Source organism: Alosa sapidissima, chromosome 23, assembly GCF_018492685.1.
Source record: "Alosa sapidissima isolate fAloSap1 chromosome 23, fAloSap1.pri, whole genome shotgun sequence".
NCBI lineage: Eukaryota > Metazoa > Chordata > Actinopteri > Clupeiformes > Clupeidae > Alosa > Alosa sapidissima.
In genome coordinates, this window is record NC_055979.1 from 9,383,919 (window position 1) to 9,404,953 (window position 21,035).

Below are 21,035 nucleotides of genomic sequence, written 5' to 3' on the forward strand. Positions count from 1 at the left end.
AGCTTAAAATTAGTTCAACCTGACGACATATCAGTCAGTAGGTCGGTAAATATCTGTGGAAATAAAAGGAGACTCTGGTTGTTGGTTGTGTTTGCACAAATCCTTTATTTTTCAGGATCCAAGAGTACATTTTAACAAGCAGCCAAAAGACAAATAGATAAAACTGCATATGTATGTCCTTCATACATCTACAATAACTTTCAGTGTGTTAGAATATTAAAATAAATTCAATGTGATTTAAAAAAAGACTTGACATTGACAAAACGTCATTTTCTAAACATAACACATGTTCCTCTGGAAAGTGAGTCTCAACTGTATGGCACCATAGTCTTTCTATCTAAAGTGTCAAACTCCTCAAAACAGAATGAAACACAGTACTGAAGGTATTTATACAAGAATTCAAAAAGCTTTCTACAAGCCTATGGTCCCGTGCCAGAAAAGAAGCTGGTTAAGAAGCAGTGCTTTAAAATAGTGCTTTTGACAAATGTAATAAAAATCACCTTTGACTATTTACACACAGGTATTTTAAAACTTTGTTTGAAATGGTTGTTTGTTTGCTTTTTTGAACATATATTTTTTATCTATTTTTTTCAAGGTTCATATGAATGCAACTTCATATAAGAAAAGTATATTTTTATTTTTTTATTTATAGGTACATATAAAAAACAAACACAGGAGACCATACGGAAATTAAATTGTTGTGACATTTTACTACAACTAGGAACAACATTACTCAAAATCACCTGTCAGCACCTTGATGAAGTTAAACATGATCTTTCTAGAACTCCTCGACAATATACACAACACATTCAACAATGTAAGCTTCCAGTTACAACTACTGAATCTCTGTGGAGATGACAAGTTCTCACATTTGGTTTTTTATTCTTATTTTTCTGAGTGAGTGCTCATGAAGAGAACTCGACCACCAGGCCTGTGCACTGAGCACGCTCACAACACCGAGTACCTGAATAGATGCCTGGGCCGAATCGAGAGAGAGAGAGATAGAGATAGAGATAGAGAGAAATAGAGAGAGACAGACCCACAATGCACTGCAAGTTCTTGCTCTTTTTTCAGAAGGGGGGGGGGGGGGACTAGAGATTGAAGTCTGTAGTTGTCAGGAAGAGAAAAATGCTTTGACGTTTATGACATGACAAGTGCTTGACAACGCAATACTGTCATTTTACAACACAGCTGTAAAGGCCCGTCTGGCGATGTACGCATGGCAACAACACAAATCTCACAGTAGCCTTCGTTACATCATGAAGCTCATCTAAGCTCTCATTTCAATAAATTAAAAGAGCACCCCCCCCCCCCCCCACGCCCACCCCAGCTATATTACTTTGTTATTCAAATATTAAACAGTAAATACGGAGGATTTCATACAATCAGTTTGATGAGAGTGAAATGCTTTAGTCTGAGTCGTCTTCCGTTCATGCAAACGCGCCCAACGTTGTCGTCTCATCTGTCCCAGTGGGACACACTGCATCAAAAGTCTCCACGGAATCGCCGTGGAGACAAGGACATTACACTTCACAAGACCTTGGTCAACTCCTTCTCTGCAGAGCCGTAAGAAAATTCCCTAAATCAAAAGTTAGTCATGGCATATTCTATAGGTCAAATAAATATATCCTTCACTGAGATGTATTTTAAGAAGCTGTACTTCGTATTTCTCAGGATTGTTTTTCAATAGAGGAGGTAATTGTGGAAAGTCATTCAGAGCCTGTGGGAAACTAATCTAATGACACTCTTTTGGTCGAGGATAATGGACCCTTCGGTTTGACGATGCACAGAGAGGCTAATTATACAAATAATTAAGTTGAGATGTTTGTGCAAGGCCCTGCTCTCTGCACATCACAGTGACTTTCATAAACCTTATCCTCAGTATCAAAGTACAAATCATGCACAAGAAAAGGAGAAATGCATCTTGAGAAAAAGTTACCCCCCGACCCACCTCCCACCACACAAATGAAAAAAACAACAACAACAAAAAAAACATCTAAACAACAAATAAGAGCCGTTCATTTCATTGTCTCCTCTTCTTGTCTCTGTTCTGTGTAGTTTTGCAGATGGCAGACCTAGCTGACTGGCGATGGCGAGTCTGGTCCATACCGTACACTCTCAGAGGTAGAACCCGGTGGATTGTGAGTCGGGGAGGCTGGGCAGGGTCTCGGGGCCAGAGTGCGGGTGCGGACTGTCGTTGGGGCCCACCGCGGTCCCGTTAGGAACCAGGCAAGCGCTAGTGTAAGCCACACTCGTGCTGTTCAGAATGCAGGCAGTTTCCATCTGAAACACAACACAGCCACAGCAGAGTTACTCACAACATGGCGCACACATACACTCACTCCCCCACCAATAGTATGGTCAGAGTTTCTATTCAGCATCCTCTGGACTTCATTGGCTACTTCATTCACTGAGTGCAATGTACTGTTTGTCATTACTTATATGTATGAACGGGTAGTTTAAGGTTTATTGATGACATTATATATGCACCGACATGAAAGTATTATTAATTTATCATTGCCACACACTTATGAGTTAAGTGAACTGCTAAGTTAATATAAAATGGGGAAGATGATCTTATTATCAAATTATGACCATTTGAGGTTCCTTCAGATATTCACTGCACACAAAAATATGGACGACATATTTTTATGGCAGAAGTAATGATACAGTGTACAACGTAATTACTATAATTTGATATTCCAACCATTTGCGGAGTTTGTGGAGCAGAGCAGTGGTTGATTGCTGTGGTCCTGATGGGACTAATTGAGGGGTGTGTGTAGGTGTGTGTGTGTGTGTGTGTGGTGTGTGTTTGCGTCAGTGTGTGTGTGTGTGTGTGTGTGTTTATGTGGACTCGACACCAGAGGCAGCAGTGGAACGCGGGAGGAAGGAACGATAAACATGCTCACTGACCCCAATCACATAAACCAGGTCAGAGAGAGAGAGAGAGAGAGAGGGGGGGGGGGGGGGGGAGAGAGAGGGAGCAGGAGAGAGAGAGACAGAGAGAGAGAGTCTAGTGGGGTTATGCAGGGTCACACTGGTCCTCCCTAAGCTCAAGAGTACTGGTGCAATTACAGACCTACACACTCACACACACACACACTCACACACACACACACACACACACACACACACACACACACACACACACTTATCCCTGGTGCTGGACTACCACCGGCAGGTCGGAGAGGGCAGTGACGCCAGGCTGGCACAGCTGGGCATCTGCAACGGCGACCCAGTCTGACGCCCACGCGATGCCCACCCCAGATGCCCACCCCAGATGCCCACCCCCGCCTGTCTGCCCTGTGCCAATGCAGTATTCTTACAGACTGTCTCTGAGTGATGGCAGCACCAGATTAAATATTCATTAGCGACGGCTATTGGGCTAGCGGTTAGCACCAGAGCTAGCGTTAGCTTTGTGTGTGTGTTTGGGGCAGACTCCAGTGTGTTTGAGGTGCCTGCTGGTCTTGCAAAGAGAAGGTGTCTATTGAAGGTGTCTATTTTGGCATGGTGAGGTTAGTACTTAGGCGGTAAAGGGTCGGATCCGGGATCTAGGTTCTAAGTTCTAGGTTCTGGGAAAGGGAAGCTGCGGTTGCCACTCATATCCTGGCCCTAATTGTAATCCTCCTCAGTGGGCCTAAATGGATTAGCCGGGAATCATCCCTTCATAAACCAAAGCAGGTAAACCTCTTTCTGTACACATACACACATACACTCGTGGTGTATAAGTGGTGGCAGCGCATACACACTCACACACACTGGGGCTGCATATTTACAAGTCTTGATAAAACATAACACTTAATATCAAATTATATGGTATGTGCCATGATACAAGAGTTATGATTCCATCACTTTAAGAACACTGTAAGAAAGGCTATGATTTCTGAAAATCTGATTTCTGGAGGAAAACGGTCACAGATTTAAAGTCCATACCACTCTTCAGCCAAGTCTTTGTATGTAAACTATGAATGCTACACAATACTGAGGACGAGTGTATTTATATTTAACACACATACTCTCTCTCTCTCTCTCACACACACACACACACACACACACACACACACACACACACACACACACACACACACACAGACACAGAAATAAACCATCTGAAACAAGCATAACACTGAACTTGAATAAGAACTGAGGTGAAAGTTGGATGAAGGACCTCCCTCCATGGATTTCCACCAGATAGAACCCTCTCCAGTGGGCAGTGCGTCCACCACTGACCTCCTCTATGGGAGCGGGTCCACACAGAGCTGGCTGATGGATGGAGACTGGGCCCTGCTGTTTGCAGGACAGGGGATGGGGCAGGAGCGGGCGTAAAAAAGTAGAGTGATCCAATGCACCCACCCATCACAACCACCCACCCACCACACCCACCCATCACACTGTACCCACCACACCCACCCACTGCACTGCACTCAATCACCGCACTCACCCACCCATCTGTTCATCTGACCGAACGACCCTCCACTCGGCTCAGCTCCACTCAGTCCTGCTCAGCCCCATCCCCATTCCCTCCACCTAGTCCTGCTCAGCCCCATCCCCTCCACCCAGTCCTGGTCAGCCCCATCCGCTCCACCCAGTCCTGCTAAGCCCCATCCCCTCCACCCAGTCCTGCTAAGCCCCATCCGCTCCACCCAGTCCTGCTCAACCCCATCCGCTCCACCCAGTCCTGCTCAGCCCCATTCCCTCCACCCAGTCCTGCTCAGCCCCATCCCCATTCCCTCCACCCAGTCCTGCTCAGCCCCATCCCCTCCACCCAGTCCTGCTCAACCCCATCCCCTCCACCCATCTCCGCTCAGCCCCTGCCTGCCTCTGTGTAGCTGCATTAGGCGATGGCGGACGCAGAGAGTAGGTCAGTAAAAGCAGACTCATGCTTGACTGGCTCGCCGCACTCCGCTCCGCTCCTCTCTCCGCTCCTCTCTCTCAGCTCCTGTCAGACAAGACCGCTGACCCTGAACAAAACCACAGCCACGACCCGGACGCGCAGATAAAAAGAAACAGAGAGAAAATAAGGGAGAGAGAGAGAGACACACACATAAACAGTGAGAGAGACAGAGAGAACAAGGAAGAGGGAGAAAGAGAGACATAAACAGAGAAAGAGAGAAATAGAGGGAGAGAAAGACATAAACAGTGTGAGAGGGACAAATGGAGAGTGAGAGAGAGAAAGAGGGAGAGAGAGAGAGACATATAAACAGTGAGAGAGAGGGTAAGCCATGAATGGCCGCCAGACAGGACAGTCCCGTGACCGTCCTTCCTCCCTTTCAGCCTCGTGTCAGTCCTCCCCGCAAGCACTCATCCTCAGCCTCATCTCTTCATCTTCCTCACTCACATTATCTCTCCTTCTCTTTATCATTCTCTACCTTTTCTCTACTACATGTCTTTCTTTCATCTTAATTTCATCTTCCTTTTCACTTTAATTCACTCTATTTCTTACTCCCATGTGTGTCTCTATCCCTCCTTCTGTCCCCCTCTCCCATTGTGAATGCTAATGAAGCTAACTAGCAGCACGCTAGCTGCCGTAACAGGAAGAGCAGGGAAAGGAGGACAGCATGGTGGCCTACATGTGGAGGCCTGGGAGTGTCAGTGCTAATCGGAGAGGACAGATCTCCACAGTCCAGCCCGGGCTACGGGGTCAGAGGCCAGCTCAGGGGGCTGCGGTCTTTCCCTCTCTCTCTCTTTGTCACACCCTCTCTCTTTCTCTCACTCTTTTTCTCTCTCTTTCTGTCTCTTTCACTCTGTCTCTCTCTTTGCCGCACCATCTCTCTTTCTCTCTCTCTCTCGTTCTCTCCATCTTTCTCTCTCTCTCCCTCTCTTTTGCTCTCTCTGGTGGAGTGGGTGAGGAGCCAGCCTCAATCACAAGGCTACAACACAGCACACCACAACACAACTGAGGAGCGCAGAGCAGAGCAGAATAGTCTAGACTAGAGCAGACGAGAGCAGAGGAGAGGAGTTTAGACTAGAGTAGACGAGAGCAGATCAATTTCACTCTATTAAAACTAATTTACCACTAACCATGAACACTTTTTTTAATACAGCCTGAACCTAGAGCAAGCATATAGGTGACTGTATGGAGGTATGACTGCCTTTTACCAGGAATAAACATGGAGGAGAACCCAGAACAGTTAAGCATAGTTTAAGCGAGTCCTCTTCCTTCTCCCTACCCACAGAACTTCATATTGAGTTGTAGTGACAAAAGCAGTCCTTGCTTTATGCTGAATGGGATTTGTAGATGCTGTGAGTTTACAGAGAATGCTGACGGGTTAAGTAGCATTCTGTTTGTTCCATGTTTGTTTACAGTGTGTGGTGAGACGGGTTGATGAGGGGGCGGGCGGTTGGAAAGACATTCTGTCTGTTGACTGCCCTCACAGGGCAGATTGTACTGCTGCTGCAGGTGGCGGCTGTATTACGCACGTCTCAATTGGATCAGAGCGAGCACTTACAGTAGGCTAGTTTAGGAGAGAGACGCTTAGGAGTGTGTGTGTGTGTGTGTGTGTGTGCTGTGTGTGTGTGTATGTGTCTGTACACGCTTTAAGTCCAGAGCTAACACACAGAGTTGGCACTGGACCACAAATGTCCATATCACCAAGCCTATCCCCAACCCCCCATGAAACGATTAGTCTAGAGCTGACCTCAACCAAATCTTAATAATCTATATATAGAATAATCTGTGAGCATGTCTTTTATTATGACCTCACATGACCATAAGCCTTGCCAGCTAGCCACCCTTCCACAGTATGGGTTTCCACTGTGCTATCATGCTTCTTAAACTTGTTTGGATCTGGCCGTCCGTGCGATCAGCAGTAACCTGTCTCACACTGGACATTCTCTGTTCTCGGCTACACTCGGGCCCCCTACAGAGTCTGACCTTCCGCAAATTATTTACACGAAATGTCTGGTTGAATCACCGCCGTTTATGTTCAGCTCTGTGGAACCGCTGACCAGACCAGAGGCCCCTTTCCCCCCTCGCTCACATAAGAACTGAGAGCAGCACGAATCCATCTCAGAACTATACAACAATCAGTAATGGTGCCACCCTTTCCTTGCATTACATTTCATTACACTACATTATGTTACGGTACATGTACCACTTTGCAAATGAATGAAGTCAAACATGACACAAAACATAAACAAGGAAAAACATTCAATTTCTCCAAAACACAAAGGAAATCGTGGTCATAAGAGGAAGACAACACCCAAAGGCAACACACATTTTTACTGCTGGAAAATAAATGATGATAAATGATCACAAGATAATACCGCTTTAGAAGAGAAATATATTCACAAGATAATAGGATTAGAGATCACTTCTTCTTCCTCCCTTGTCATACGGCTGGAAAAGTGTTTAAAATGATTTTGCACAAGTGCGTGATTTTGTGTAGATGGTGATGGTGTGTAGAAATCGCTGAGAGGCCCAAGCACCCACAAGGGTATCAATATGTAGGTTAAGAACACTGTGTTTCATACACCTCCATTATATACACTGCAGTAAACATAGAAACAAAACATAAATGCGTGTCTGGACAGACATGATGAGTGTTTTCTGACCCTATCGGTGAAAGCGCAGTGCCTACTGACAGGGACACAAGACAACTCGTAGGAACACCTAAAACTCCCTTTGGTCCTGCTGCCGTTCTGGTGGTGCCGACACGATAGGATAATGATTGCAGCGGAGAGACGGCTTCACTTACCTTGGAGCATCGCGTGGTGTCCAGGGGGACACCGTGCGTGCTGATCATGCCGTAGGCGTCCAGGTGAGGCGGGTGCTGGTTCCGGTTCTGCCCCAGGCCCAGGAGCTGCTCCAGGGATGCGTGGTGAGCCTGGTGCTGGGGGTAGCAGGGGTGGGGGTGGGGGGTCAGGGGAGCCTTTGGCTGCTGAAGAGGAGTCTGATGCTGGAGCTCGGCTTTCTGGAGGCCCGACGGATAGGCCGACGCAAGGGCCGACGGGATCATCGGGCCGCCCGTGGGAACGCGGCTGTTCAGAGGGTAGTCCATGTCCGTGTCCTCTGTCATACTGTAATCCATGTGTGGCACCCCTCCGCGGGCATTCTGCGCGTGGGACGTGTGCCCGTTGGGGAAGCAGGGTCCGTCAGAGACGAGCTCCACCTGGCTGGCACAGTTGTAGGCCTGCCACTGGGGCTCCGGGGTCGGGTAGAGCCCGTTAACAGAGGAGGACGAGGAGGAGGAGGAAGAGGAGGGGGCGGTGGTGCCATCCTCTAACCGTGGGGGTTTGAAGTGGTGCTGGACATGGGCTTGCTGCAGCTGGGCCAGCAGGTGGCGCTGCTGCCAGGCCTCCTGTGCCCTGGAGTTTGGGTGGATGCCCGTCGTCATTGTCGTCGTTGTTGTCGACGGTGTTAGCTGGACGCCTAGCGTCGGTTGCTGGAGACGACAGCGGTCATCCAAGCCAGCGGCGACGGGCTCAGGCTGGGGGACCCAGTGACCGTTGGGCACTGCCGACACCGCCGAGTTCATGTGCGGGGTAAAGGGCACCCTGGGCATGGGGGGGATGTCCGAGGGGGAGCCCTGCACCCAGGTCACCGGGGCGCCAGCCTGCCCACTGAGATGCTGGTGCATCTGCTGTGAGAGCTGGACTATAGGGGGCGCTGGTGGCCTGTGCGGCCGGTACTGGAGGTATGTAGGGGGGAGGGTGGTGCCCGGAGGAGTGGGGGTGGGCATGGGCACAGGGCACGGCTCGGGGATGGGGGTGTAGGACGACTGGGTGAAGGTGGCAGTGGCGGTGGCGGGCACCAGCGTGAGGTTGGGCGTCTCCACGGAGGGGACGACGTCCATCTGTGAGCCGCTGCTAATGCTGCTACCGCTGCTGCTGCTGCTGTTGCCGCCGCTGGCGACCACCGCGTCGGCGGCGTCCGTGCGCGCGCCGCTCTCGAGCGAGTCGTGGATGTAGGACAGGATCTCGTTGTTGGTGAGCAGGTCGTTGAGCGAGGGGATGTAGTCGGGCTCCATCTCCACGCGGATCATGCGCTCGTCCAGCAGCAGCAGCTCCAGGTCCTCGGCGTTGAGGCCCAGGTTCTCCAGCGCGCTGAACAGCTCGCTGTTCGAGCACGTCTCCTCGCTCTCCAGCGACAGCGAGTCCAGCGTGGCCAGCAGCGGGTCAAAACTCGACGGCTCGCTCTTGGACCCGCCGCCAAACGGGAAGCCGTTCGACACGGCCGCGCCCCATCCGTCACCGGGCACCGCCATCGAGCCGAACCCTCCTCCTCCACCGCCGCCGCTCCCCGGCTCTTCCTGGTCGGCGAAGAAGCTGCGGTGGTGGTGGCCCATCTTTGGCTCCACGGCGGGCTGGCACACGTACACTGACTCGTCCTGTCTCATCAGCGCCCCCAGCAGGGAGCTGGGGTCCACCTCGTCCTTGGAGCTCTTGCTGCCGTCAGCCTTGGTCTTCTTGGCCTTGCTGTTCTTTCCTTTGCCGTGGGCGTTGTCGGGGAAACCGGGGATGGGATAGCTGGTCTGGTAAAGCAGTGCCTCACCTGTCGCGAAGGTGAAGGGCAGGTGCATCGACCGCTTCCTCAGGTGTTCCCCACCCTCTTCGTCACTGAAGACAAACAGACAAACAAACAAACAAACAAACAGGTAAACAAACAAATTAACATTAGTTATTAAGAGGCGTTTTCTGTCCGATGGTAAGACAAGTGAAAACCGGACAGTCGTACCAACACAAGCGGTATTTTGACTATACTGTATGTGGCCTAATTACTTAACTCACTCTGATATCACTAGAGAATGCATCTTGTGTCAAGGTCAACAGTAAGGTCGTGTTTTACACTGAAGGTTGAGTTTCTGGGTTGTGAAACACTGCACAGGAGGTGAGAATTGCACTTACACCAGCGGCCTCTGGGTGGCGATGATGTAGTCGGGCTTGCCGTTCTTGTAGACGAGCCTGGCGTTGGCCTGCACCCACTTCCAGCGGTTCTCCTTGGTGAGCAGGCGGAATACGGTCAGGCCGCTCTCCCCGGTCTTAATCACTGTTTAAACAGCAGTGGGTGACTCAACAGGCCGGACTGCAGTCGGTGTTTACACAGAAAGCTCTCAGCCCTGGCTAACGCATGCACAGACACGAACACACACACGCACACGCACACTCTTGCACGTCCGCACACCGGCCTGTGTTAATACACGTAGAAAGACATTTGGCCCCAACACACCCATGCACATGCACACACACAGGTCCACACTGACATGTGCTAACACACGCACACAGTCATTTGGGCGAAACACACACGATTATGCACAAATATTTTGACTCAGACACACACACACACACACACATCAGCACACACACACACACAAACGCAAGTCCACACCGTTGTGCGCTAACACACACGTGCATGCAGACACTTGACCCAGACACACACATCAGCACAAACACAAACATACACACACACACACACTCCCACTGGCCAGTTCATTACATTTCACCCTACTCAAAACCCGGCCCGTGACTTCAAGCACACACACTCACACCACACTTTCAGCTCAAAGTCCACCCACTCCATTGTTGCCTTGGCAGGCAGGCCCCTGCGGGCTGCAATAGAAACCGCGTCTCAGCTGTCCCGCTTTCCGGAACAAGCTCCGTGTGTGTGTGTGTGTGTGTGTGTGTGTGCTGGCCAAGCACAGGTGCAAGGGACTGAAGGCTATTGTTTCTTCGAGGAGCCCTGCCAGTAAAGACTTTAACAGATATCCATGATCCGCACCAGATGCTGAGAGAGAGTTAGACTGAGGAAACTCCCTGCATGCGTCCCTCCATAAAGCCCTACATGATGTATGGGCTACCATCAGCTATCACTATGTTTCATATGCTTTGGAGAAAAAATATTAGTGTGAGGGGGGAAAAAAGTACAAGGAAATTTGATCGCTATCGCAGATGAAATCAATGATTTTAGAGCCTGTGTCCAGCACCTGCTTTCTTTTGAAAGGGAAATCTGTGGTTTGTATGACTCTACTGTTTGATGTCACTTTGTTGGTATGGGTCACAGAGAGGCACCGGCTCACTGATTAGCCACAAGATGCCAGATGAGGTTAGTGGCAGGCCAGGCTCTCCAACTGCGCTCCTTTGAGAGCACAAATCCCATTTCATCTGTTTAAATACTGGAATAATAATAAAGCCCAATACCAAACCAAACCAGTACAGAATGTGTGTGTGTGTGAGTGTGTGTAATTTCACCTACTGCGTCAGCTTTGGTCTGCATATGTGTGTGTCTTTGTATGTGTCCGTCCATATCAAATTCCTGATTTGTGGCCCTAGGTCACTTTTCTATCCTCTCACCAGCCACCATTCCGCGGCTTTGCGCAATCTCCTCCATAATCTCTGGGATTATGGGAAAACATCCCTCCACTGCACTTCCTTCACTCTTCTCTCTAACTATGCTATGCTCCACTCTACTTGAAGACTCATCCCACACCAACCCTAAAACTGCTCCAGACATTGGGATTTGGACCAATCAAAACTGATTCTGGATCAGGTGGTAACAATTTTTCAGTTCTTTCTTTGCCAGATGAACTGGACCCAGGGCTGTGCTATGGCATCAGGTGTCAGTGTCCCTCCTAAGCTCTTCTGACTGATAGTAAATCCTTCTATGTCTTCCCCTGGGATGTGATCAGCGGGTTGCGCTAAAGGCTAACAGACGGTGGGGTTGTTGAGTTTGTGAGCTGGGGCTCGATACTGTTGGGGCTGTTGGCTGGAACTCTGGTTTGGCTCATGGCTGTGTTTTACTAATGTGCCAAAGCATAACAAAGACAGAGAGCCAGCGCCAAAGTTACTCCTGAATTAAGAGCATCGATACCCAGCAGCCTCCATAATGGGGGTTCAATGACCCACTTCTGAAATAGGTGCAGTACAAACAGTTTGGTTTACCTCCCCCATTTGCGAAGGTTTTGTTTGTGGGTACTTACTGCGAACATGGTTTTCAGCGCAGTACAGCATGTCCGCAGCGTGGATGAACTGGTATCCTGACCCCCGAACCCTCAGCTCGGCCTCTGTGTAACCCAGGACAATCTTGCCCCTAACACACACACACACACACACACACACACACACACACACAAACACAGAGAGAGTAGAGAAGGGCCGAGAGAGAGAGAGAGAGAGAGACAAAGCAGAATGTAAGACTCTCAAAATGTTCAGTATCAATTAAACAATATCTGTACATCTGTGTTGAGTAGTATGGAAATGTATCAAGCTTTTAGCAATCTAGTCAAACATTTACCAATTCTTACAGCAATATACAGTGCTGGCCAAAAGTATTGGCACCCATGCTAAGGTTGACTGAAAAGAGGAATATAAAATCATCTTTTGGAAATTGATCTTAATGCCTTAAGTGAAAAATGAGGAAATATCTAACCTTTAAGGACACCAATTTTCTTAGTGAATGAATAATGTATCATAAATAAATAAATGTTCTTCCTTAAAATACAGGGGTCATACGTACTGGCACCCCTATGTTAAATTCCCATAGAGACAGGCATATTTGTATTTTTAAAGGCCAGTTATTTCATGGATCCAGAATACTGTGCATCCTGATAAAGTTACCTGGGCCTTTGGAATTAAAATAGCCCCACATCATCACATACCCTTCACCATACCTAGAGATTGGCATGGGTGTTATTTCAGTTAGCCTATTAGCTGGTTTGATGCTCATTGAGCTCAATGCAAATCAAACCAGCTAATAGGCTAACTGAAATAACATGATTTTATATTCCTCTTTTCAGTCAACTTTAGCATGGGTGCCAATACTTTTGGCCAGGACTGTATATGAAAATGGTATAGTGATTATGGAGTTGTGACAAGTGAAAGAAAGGTACACTAAAGGAGGTGACACATGTGGAACATATTATTTAGAGCGTTGCTGCTGGGTAATGTAGTGTTTGACACTTTCCTATTGATATTGGGCAATAATTCTCTATCTGGACTATTATCAGCCAAGAACATGTCACAATCATTCAATCAGACCACTAGGAACTGGTCATGTGATTGCCCAGCAACCTTGCACTGAAAGTTGCCTCATGTATCATCACCTTAAGGTGAGACCAGGCAAATTCAGTTGATTTTATTTGGTATTTTGAAAAGGCTTTCGGCAAGACAAGTTCAGTATTTATATTTTATATATTATATTATATATTTATATATTATTTATATATCTTAAAGTGCTTTCCAAATGACTCGCGTGGAGTGGAGAGCGGAGTGCTCACTTTGCGTCGCAGGCCATGGGGGTGAAGTCCAGCTTGTGCTTGGTCCTAAAGATCATGTTCTTGGTGCGGATCTCCATGATGGAGGGTGGCTGGAGAGGCGTTGCTATGGCGAACAGTGCCAGCTGAGGGGGCACCTGGCACCCATCGTCCAGGCGACGGTTCTGCCCGTGGAGGAACTTTAGACGACCCTGAAGGTTCAGCGCCTTTAGCAGGAAGATAGGAGAAGATATAAGATGGAAGAAGGTTACATTACTTACTGTGATCATGGAAAAAAAGTGATTTGGTAGTTCAGTCTGTTGCATTGTTTTTTCACATGCCCACGACTAACACACCTACAGAATACAGGCCACTCATATAGCCTTTTTCCACCGACAGAGAACCGGTTCTGTTCCGTTCGCGAACCAACCGTTTGGAGCATTTCGACCAAACAAAAAATGGTTCGGAATGTGGCACTTTGGTTCGGAGCTTGATCCAGAAAATAGTTGTTTTTTCCTGTGAACCGGAGTGGGCGTGTCATTCTACCGTTCAGAGGTTGGTTCAGAGGGGAGAAGGCTAAAAGCGTTTTTTCTGTCCATATCAACTGTTGCCATGAGTAAACAAAACTAGTCAACTAGCACTACACTGCAAACGCCAACAAGCCTTTTAGACAGGTTATTTCTGCCGTTTTTATGGGACAACTGTTAATATGCATCTCATTAAAGCAACACCAAAGAGTTTTTTGTACCTTAAAATAATGTTTCCAAAATCGTTTCAGTGGTTCATCAACTTGTAACAGGATGAACGGCACTTCTGCATTCGCTTCACAGCCCTCTATCGGCTATAACCTAATGGTAATTTTGATACCATAGATTTAATGATTTAATAGAGACCCGGTCAGACCAATAGTATGAAAAATCAGGAACAGAGTTTATTTACAATGATGCGCATAAAGGGAGAGACAGCATGACTTCACCTAAAGATCCATCAGCTGCTCTAACTAGACAAGGAAATAGTTAGGGTTTAAGTATCCTTCCAGGCTGACAGGAGATGGCTTTGGTCATCCCATCTCACGTGGACTACACTGAATCAGACCCTGATTAGTGGCAACCAGGCAATCCGGAGCAGATAGCTACTGACACAGCCATGCAGAACAGTGAAACACTGCAAAGTCATAATATTCCCGCTTATCTCTAAATACAGTCACACACAGATATACACAGGGACAGTACAGATATCATACAGTCATTACATAGAATCATACTTTTAGTATCAAAGTGACCCACTAATGAAAAAATGCAGAACATTAAACCATATATTGAAATATTGGACATAATGCGGAACATTAAACCATATACAGTATTGGAATATTGGACATAATGTTCTATTCCACTTTCTCTCAAACCGCACTATGTAAGTTTGCCAGATCGGGTAGCGGATCTGTAGTTCGATGGAATGAGACATAAGAAACTACAAATTTGACTTGCGTTTGATGTCACAATACATCGTACTTTCATAAATCATGCAACATATTCTACCTTGTCTGTGGACATTGTTATTTGCAAAGCCGGTGCTGGATAAACAAATAGTGTGCGTGCGACAGAGGGAAAGTTCTTTGGTCTTGCTTTAACCTTTGTTTTGCATGCAAAACAACCATTGGCACCCTTGGTTTTGTTCAAAACTTGTGGAAATGTGGGCTGGTTCACTAGATAGCACCAAGGTTCAAAGAATTCTGAACGGAACCGTTTCAAGAATGCATTCTGTCGGTCAAAAAACACCCATATATTTGCATGGAAATTCAACTGAAAGCTGCTTTTAAGGTGTTGAAGGTAGATTTCAATAAAAATGTATCAGGTGCTTTTAACTAACAGTGTAAACCCAGGAACGAGAACAAATGGTAAGACGATAACTGAAAAAAGCTCCTGTCTGTCACACACACACACAAACACACACATTCACACCTATATACCGGTATGAGCACACATACACACACGCACACGCACAGAGAGAGACAGAGAGAGAGAGAGAAAGAAACATGCTCAAGAAACTAGGTACAGTGTATAGCTCCTCCACACACACACACACACACACACACACACACAGGCTCAGGTACAGTGGAGGAGAGCTCCTGTCTGTCACACAAAATCATCTTTATTTACAGGCACAGGAGAAACGACAAGGAAGAGCAGTTTCACTCGCATAACCCCCGGGATCTCTCAATACACACCTGAACAACACACACACACACAGGGAGAGAGAGAGAGAGACATATCACACACACACACACACACACACACACACACACACACACACGTTTACAAGCAAAAAGCCAATTACAGTGTTTGCATGTGGCCTGTGGGCTGTGTATGTGTGTGACCCTAGACTAAGTTGTACCTGAGGCAGCAGCAGTAGCATGGCAGTAGCACACCCTAATGGGGGTATGTATGTCTCTGTGTGTGTGCTTGCATATTTTATTGTATGAGTGTGTGTGTGTGTGTGTGTGTACTATTGTATGTGTGTACTATTGTGCACTATTGTGTGTGTGTGTGTGTGTATGAGTGTGTGTGTGTATGTGTGTGTGTGCATCTACCTGTGTGTGTGTGTGTGTGTGTAATGATGAGGACACAGCTGCTGTGCTGTGGGATGTTTTCATGGAGATGGACAGGCTGAGTGTGTTTGGAAAGCAGACCATAATGACATGTCACGTTCCAGAACTGGCTTACCCCTGATATGCCCCCCCCAACACACACACACACACACACACACACACACAAACACAGGTAGATGCACACATGCAGAGTTCCTCCTCTGTCACTCCAATCCTCTGCATTGGCTACAGTTGGTCAACGCCTGCTGTTTTCTGACGTGCGGGTAATCGCAGGGAGAGGTTGGCGAAGGTGAAAAGGCTGTGACTTCAGGGTTCCTTAGTTCACGCCAGAGGTTTGTTCCCCGTCCACTAAACAGGGACGTCTGGTCACCCTAACTAAGCTACTGTATGTTAAGCTAAGCTAAGTTAAGCTAAGCTACGGCTAAAAATAGTCGCTTTGTTTGCCTCGTAAGAGCTGTTAGCATGAGGGGGGCAGGGAAGGAGAATGAGGCAGAGACGGATGAAAAATTCATTCAGTAGTTGTTGATGTCACAGGCGTGCCAGAGTCTCGCATATTTTCTCTGGAACAACACCTCACACGAAAACTGCTACTGTAAATTACTGTTCATTTCAGAGACGTCTACTCTCTCAATTGGTAAAGAGAACTTAACAGCACAGAAGGGCGATGTTAAAGCAAGCCATATAGTATTCTCCACACAGGCTTCTCCGAGCATCTCTGCTTCTGTTCTCTTACATAAGATACTATGAACATGGGCGATGTTACAGCAAAGGAAATCATTTCATAAAATGAACAGGTGACAGTATTCTCTTCATAACATACCACAAACACACTATTGGTACATGTTAGGAGTAAGCAGGTAAATCCATACATCAGATGTTTGGTTGACTTTACCAACCATAAGGACAAAAGTAAGAGGCTCAAAGGCTCAAAATAAGATTTTAGAATTGGACTGCAGCTGGTTAGGACCAATATTCCGTCTGTCAGTCATAACAGAGGAGATAAGGACTGAGCCAAGAGCCAAACACAAGCCAGAGTGAGGCTCATGGTTTAAAGGGTGCCCTGGTGGCTCCATGACTGTGGCTGGTAGCGGAACACATAACTGAACAGAAGGCCTGTCGTCAAAAAAAAAAAAAAAAAAAAAAAAAAAAAAAAAAAAAAAAAAAAAACTGCATGGAAACAAAGCTTTTACTGCAGCCTTGCCTGGAAAGCTGAGAGCATATGGGAGCTATCTTCAGGGTTCTAATCAGCAAGCTGTTAAGGTTCCTGGAGGAAAGGGAGGGGGCTTTTGGTCTCTCTGTTGGTGTTTGTAAGTGCTCTGTGACGCTGTAAATGTGGTGGTGTGCTTGATCGCATCTTTTAAGACAAAACTTGCCAGCCACTGATCCTGTGCACCTAAAAGAGGTGATTTCACCAATTAGCTCATCTGCCTGGCTGAAGAGTTGAGCTAATAAGATTCAGATGGTTTTTACGGAATGCTTGGAAGAAATGTGTGGTAGGTTGGGTTTCCCACCTCTGCACCAGACGCATCTGGCTTATATCTCGTACTTAACACACCTGGCTAATAGATCATGCTAAACACATCTGGTTTACAGCTCATGCTAAATACACTTGACACACCTGGCTGGCTTATAGCTCATGCTAAACATACCTGTCTTACAGCTCAGGCTAAAACACACCTGTCTTGTAGCTCACATTGAAAACACCTGGCTTATAGCCCACGTTAAAACACACCTGTCTTATAGCTCACGGTAAACACGCCTGGCTTATATCTCATGCTAAACATGCCTGTCTTATAGCTCACACTAAACACACCTGGCTTATATCTCATGCTAAACACGCCTGTCTTATAGCTCACACTAAACACACCTGGCTTATATCTCATGCTAAACACGCCTGTCTTATAGCTCACACTAAACACACCTGGCTTATATCTCATGCTAAACACGCCTGTCTTATAGCTCACACTAAACACACCTGGCTTATATCTCATGCTAAACACGCCTGTCTTATAGCTCACACTAAACACACCTTACCTGGCTTATTTCTCACGCTAAACACACCTTGCATCCAGCTTACGCTAAACACACCTGGCTTACAGCTCACACTTAACACAGACACATTCACACAGACACACACACATACATACACCAACACACACACAGATTGCAAATATATACAGTGTTTCCCAGCACAGTTAGCGGTACTACTGTAAGAGCAACTAAAATACAGCAACCAGCAGCCTTCAGCTTGATTACCCAGTTTCCTGAATAAGGGCTTCTCAGAGCTAATGCCTTGGCAGGGGGTGGTGTGCTTGTGTGTGTGTCTGTGTGTGTGTGTGTGTGTGTGTGTGTGTGTGTGTGTGTGTGTGTGTGTGTGTGTGCCTGCATGTAGGGGGGAGAAGTTTAAACAGAAACAGCGCTGCTTGCTTTGTCAAGGCAATTTAAAAGGAATATGGTGTGCTTGGGCAACTTCCACAGAGCTTGTGAATTAGCGTCAAGTCTGGGAATCCTTTTAACTTTCTGTTTTTTTTTGGAAAGTCTGTTTTCTTCCCTTTTGGTCCTGCTAGGAGAGATGGACCTTGGCTGGCCCCTACGTGTTGTTGTGGATTTGGTGCTTGTTAACGGTTACCGAGGGCCATTTTTTCAGTGACTGATCACTTTGATCAGGCCACGTCGGCTTAAGTGTGACATCATGTGAAGTGTGAGGAACGGTGTCATTGCTATTTCAGGAGCAACTGACCGAACTCTCTCTCTCCTCTCTCTCCTTCCTCTTCATCCTCTTTCCTTCTTTCATCCCTTTCTTCCTTCTTGTCTTTCTTTCTTTCTTTCTTTCTTTCTAACATTCCATTCTCTCTCTCCTTCCTGTTCTTTCCCTCTCTCACCCCCTTTCTCCTTTACCCCTTTTCTTTCTTTCTTTCTTTCTTTCTTTCTTTCCTCCATTCCATTTTTATTCTCTCTCTCTCCCCCTCTCTCTGCCTCTCTCCGTCTTTCTCTCTGCCTCTCTCTTCCTCTCTCTCTCCCTTGATCCTTGTCAAAACAAGCTGCAGTCTTAAGGAGCCCGGCTCAGGGTAATCTCAGGACTGCTGCTCTGACTAAGCGAAAAAATTCTCCTTCTCGTCGAGTTCTCGCTCTCCGCCACCGCTGGAGATTAAGAGGAGGTGAGCGAGTGAGCGAATGAGCGAGTTCCCCATGACCCTGGTGCTCCTTTAAGGCGGATTACCTCCGCGTATGGATCTCTGTGTGCTCCAGAGAGGCACGACATGCAGCAGTGGCCTAGTGGGCTCTGGGCTACACCCTGCTGTTTGGGGGAGAGAGGGGATGCCGGGGACCTGGAAGGGTAGGGAGAGGAGTGACGAGGGGGTATGGGAGAGGGAAAGGGTAATTCAGTGTGTGTGTATGTGTGTGTGTGTGTGTGTGTGTATGTGTGTGTGTGTGTGTGTGTGTGTGTGTGTGTGTGTGTGGTTAGAGGGGAGTGATATTTTTGAGTGGGGGGTGGAGGGGAGGGGTATTTTAGAGTTTGTGTGTGTGTGTGTGGGGGGGGGGGGGGGGGGGCTGGGGAGATAGGGAGACGAGTGGTGGATAGATATGGGAGAAGGGAAGGGTAATTCAGAGGTGGGGGGGGGGGGTATGGGAGAGGGGAGGGGTATTTTAGAGAGGGGGAAGAGGTATGGGGTATGGGATCTGGAGAGGTTGGCAGAGAGAGGCAGGCAGGCAGGGGTAGTTTGGGGCATTAAGAGAGAGGTATGGGGGTTTGGGGGGATTACTAGAGTAGGTTGGGGCATTAGGAGAGAGGTATGGATTACTGGGGTAGTTTGGGGCATTAGGATAGAGGTATGGGGGTTTGGGGCGGATTACTGGGGGTGGTTTGGGGCATTAGGAGAGTGGTATATGTATGTGCGTGCGTGCGTGCGTGCGTGTGTGTGTGTGTGTGCGTGTGTGTGTGTTCGCCTGGCGAGTCACGGGACGCCACCTCAGTGGCACAGCAGGGGCTGGAACACTCCTCTCCAATAAGAGTGATGTCTTGGCCAGTCCACACACACACACACACACACACACACACACACACACAAACTTTAGTCACATGTGCACACACACATTTACACTCTCTCACATACACACGCACACAGACACACACACACACACACACACACACACACACACACACACACACACACACACACACACACACACACACACGGTGATTGCGGTCTATGAGGTGCTGGATTATGTGCCTCTGTGTGGCTGGGTTGAAAGTGAAGGGTTTAAAGGCATGGCTTTCAAAGTGGCCACTTCAGAAGGTTTTCTTTTTCACACACACAAAAAAGAGCACGAGGCCAGGGTACTAAAATAAGAGTGTTCTGTCAATTCTTAGATATGTTACTCCTGAGGAAGACAAACTCCCTTTCTCTCTGTCTCTCTCTGCTCTCTCTCTCTCTCCAAATCTTTACCCAGTACTGTACGTCTTTATGGACACATGTTAGCCTTAATCCTACACAGCCAGGCAACACCGGGCGCGCAACTGTGAGTGTTCCATTAGCGGAGAATATAAATAGTTCTACAAGACTGGTCTGATTTTTCCGAATGTGTGCGCCGCTATCATGTCTGGTGTAGCAGTTTCATTGATGACAGCGGAAGGTAATTCCCGCGAATCGACCGCTTCAGTTGTGCGTCCGGTGTCGCCCGGCTGTAACAGTAACAGTGTATTTACCCACTTAGCCATGTGTTTGCCATGTGGTTAAGTAACCAAACTCTAATTGAGATCTAATACACATGTCCATCACAGGTGCTCCCAAGGAACCCATGTTGGCTCTTCAAAGTATATTGAACAAGGTGGATACATTTCTGACTCCACTGCACAGCTGAGCAGGAAAGAGAGAACAACATAAAAGAATGAAGGGACACAGAGAGGAGGGATGGTCCTCCGCAATGACCTCTGGATGTTTGTGAAAGAGATCCTACTCACCAGGAAGCCTGAGGAGTTGTCCAGGAGACAGCGGAAGCGACACACGAAGCTTCTCTCCAGGAAGGAGGAATTTTCCGGGGGAAGCTGGTCTGGGTTGTAGGTGACCAGAGACATGTTGCTGACCGGTTCCCCATCTAAGAGAACATCACAGAACGTTCAGAGAACCTCATAGAACATCACAGAATGTTGAGAGACAGAGGGTGACCAGGGACATGGTCCCCCATCTAAGAGAACATCTACTAAATTTGAAAAAAAAAAAAAAAAGAGTTTTGCACAC

The 21,035-nt window shown here is 47.5% G+C and overlaps 1 protein-coding gene across 1 annotated transcript in view; it reads right to left on the bottom strand.

The window, feature by feature from the left end:
* Positions 1-1,075: 1,075 nt before the first annotated feature.
* Positions 1,076-21,035, bottom strand: part of ahr1b (aryl hydrocarbon receptor 1b) — a 77,551-nt gene continuing 57,591 nt past the window's right edge. Inside the window, exons 6-11 of the mRNA XM_042081202.1 lie at positions 20,759-20,892; positions 13,212-13,414; positions 11,916-12,025; positions 9,847-9,988; positions 7,698-9,558; positions 1,076-2,283 (exon numbers count right to left, since the gene is read on the bottom strand). Of these exons, the coding sequence (XP_041937136.1) occupies positions 2,119-2,283; positions 7,698-9,558; positions 9,847-9,988; positions 11,916-12,025; positions 13,212-13,414; positions 20,759-20,892 (2,615 nt within the window). The 3' untranslated portion in view covers positions 1,076-2,118. The remainder of the gene's footprint in view (positions 2,284-7,697; positions 9,559-9,846; positions 9,989-11,915; positions 12,026-13,211; positions 13,415-20,758; positions 20,893-21,035) is intronic.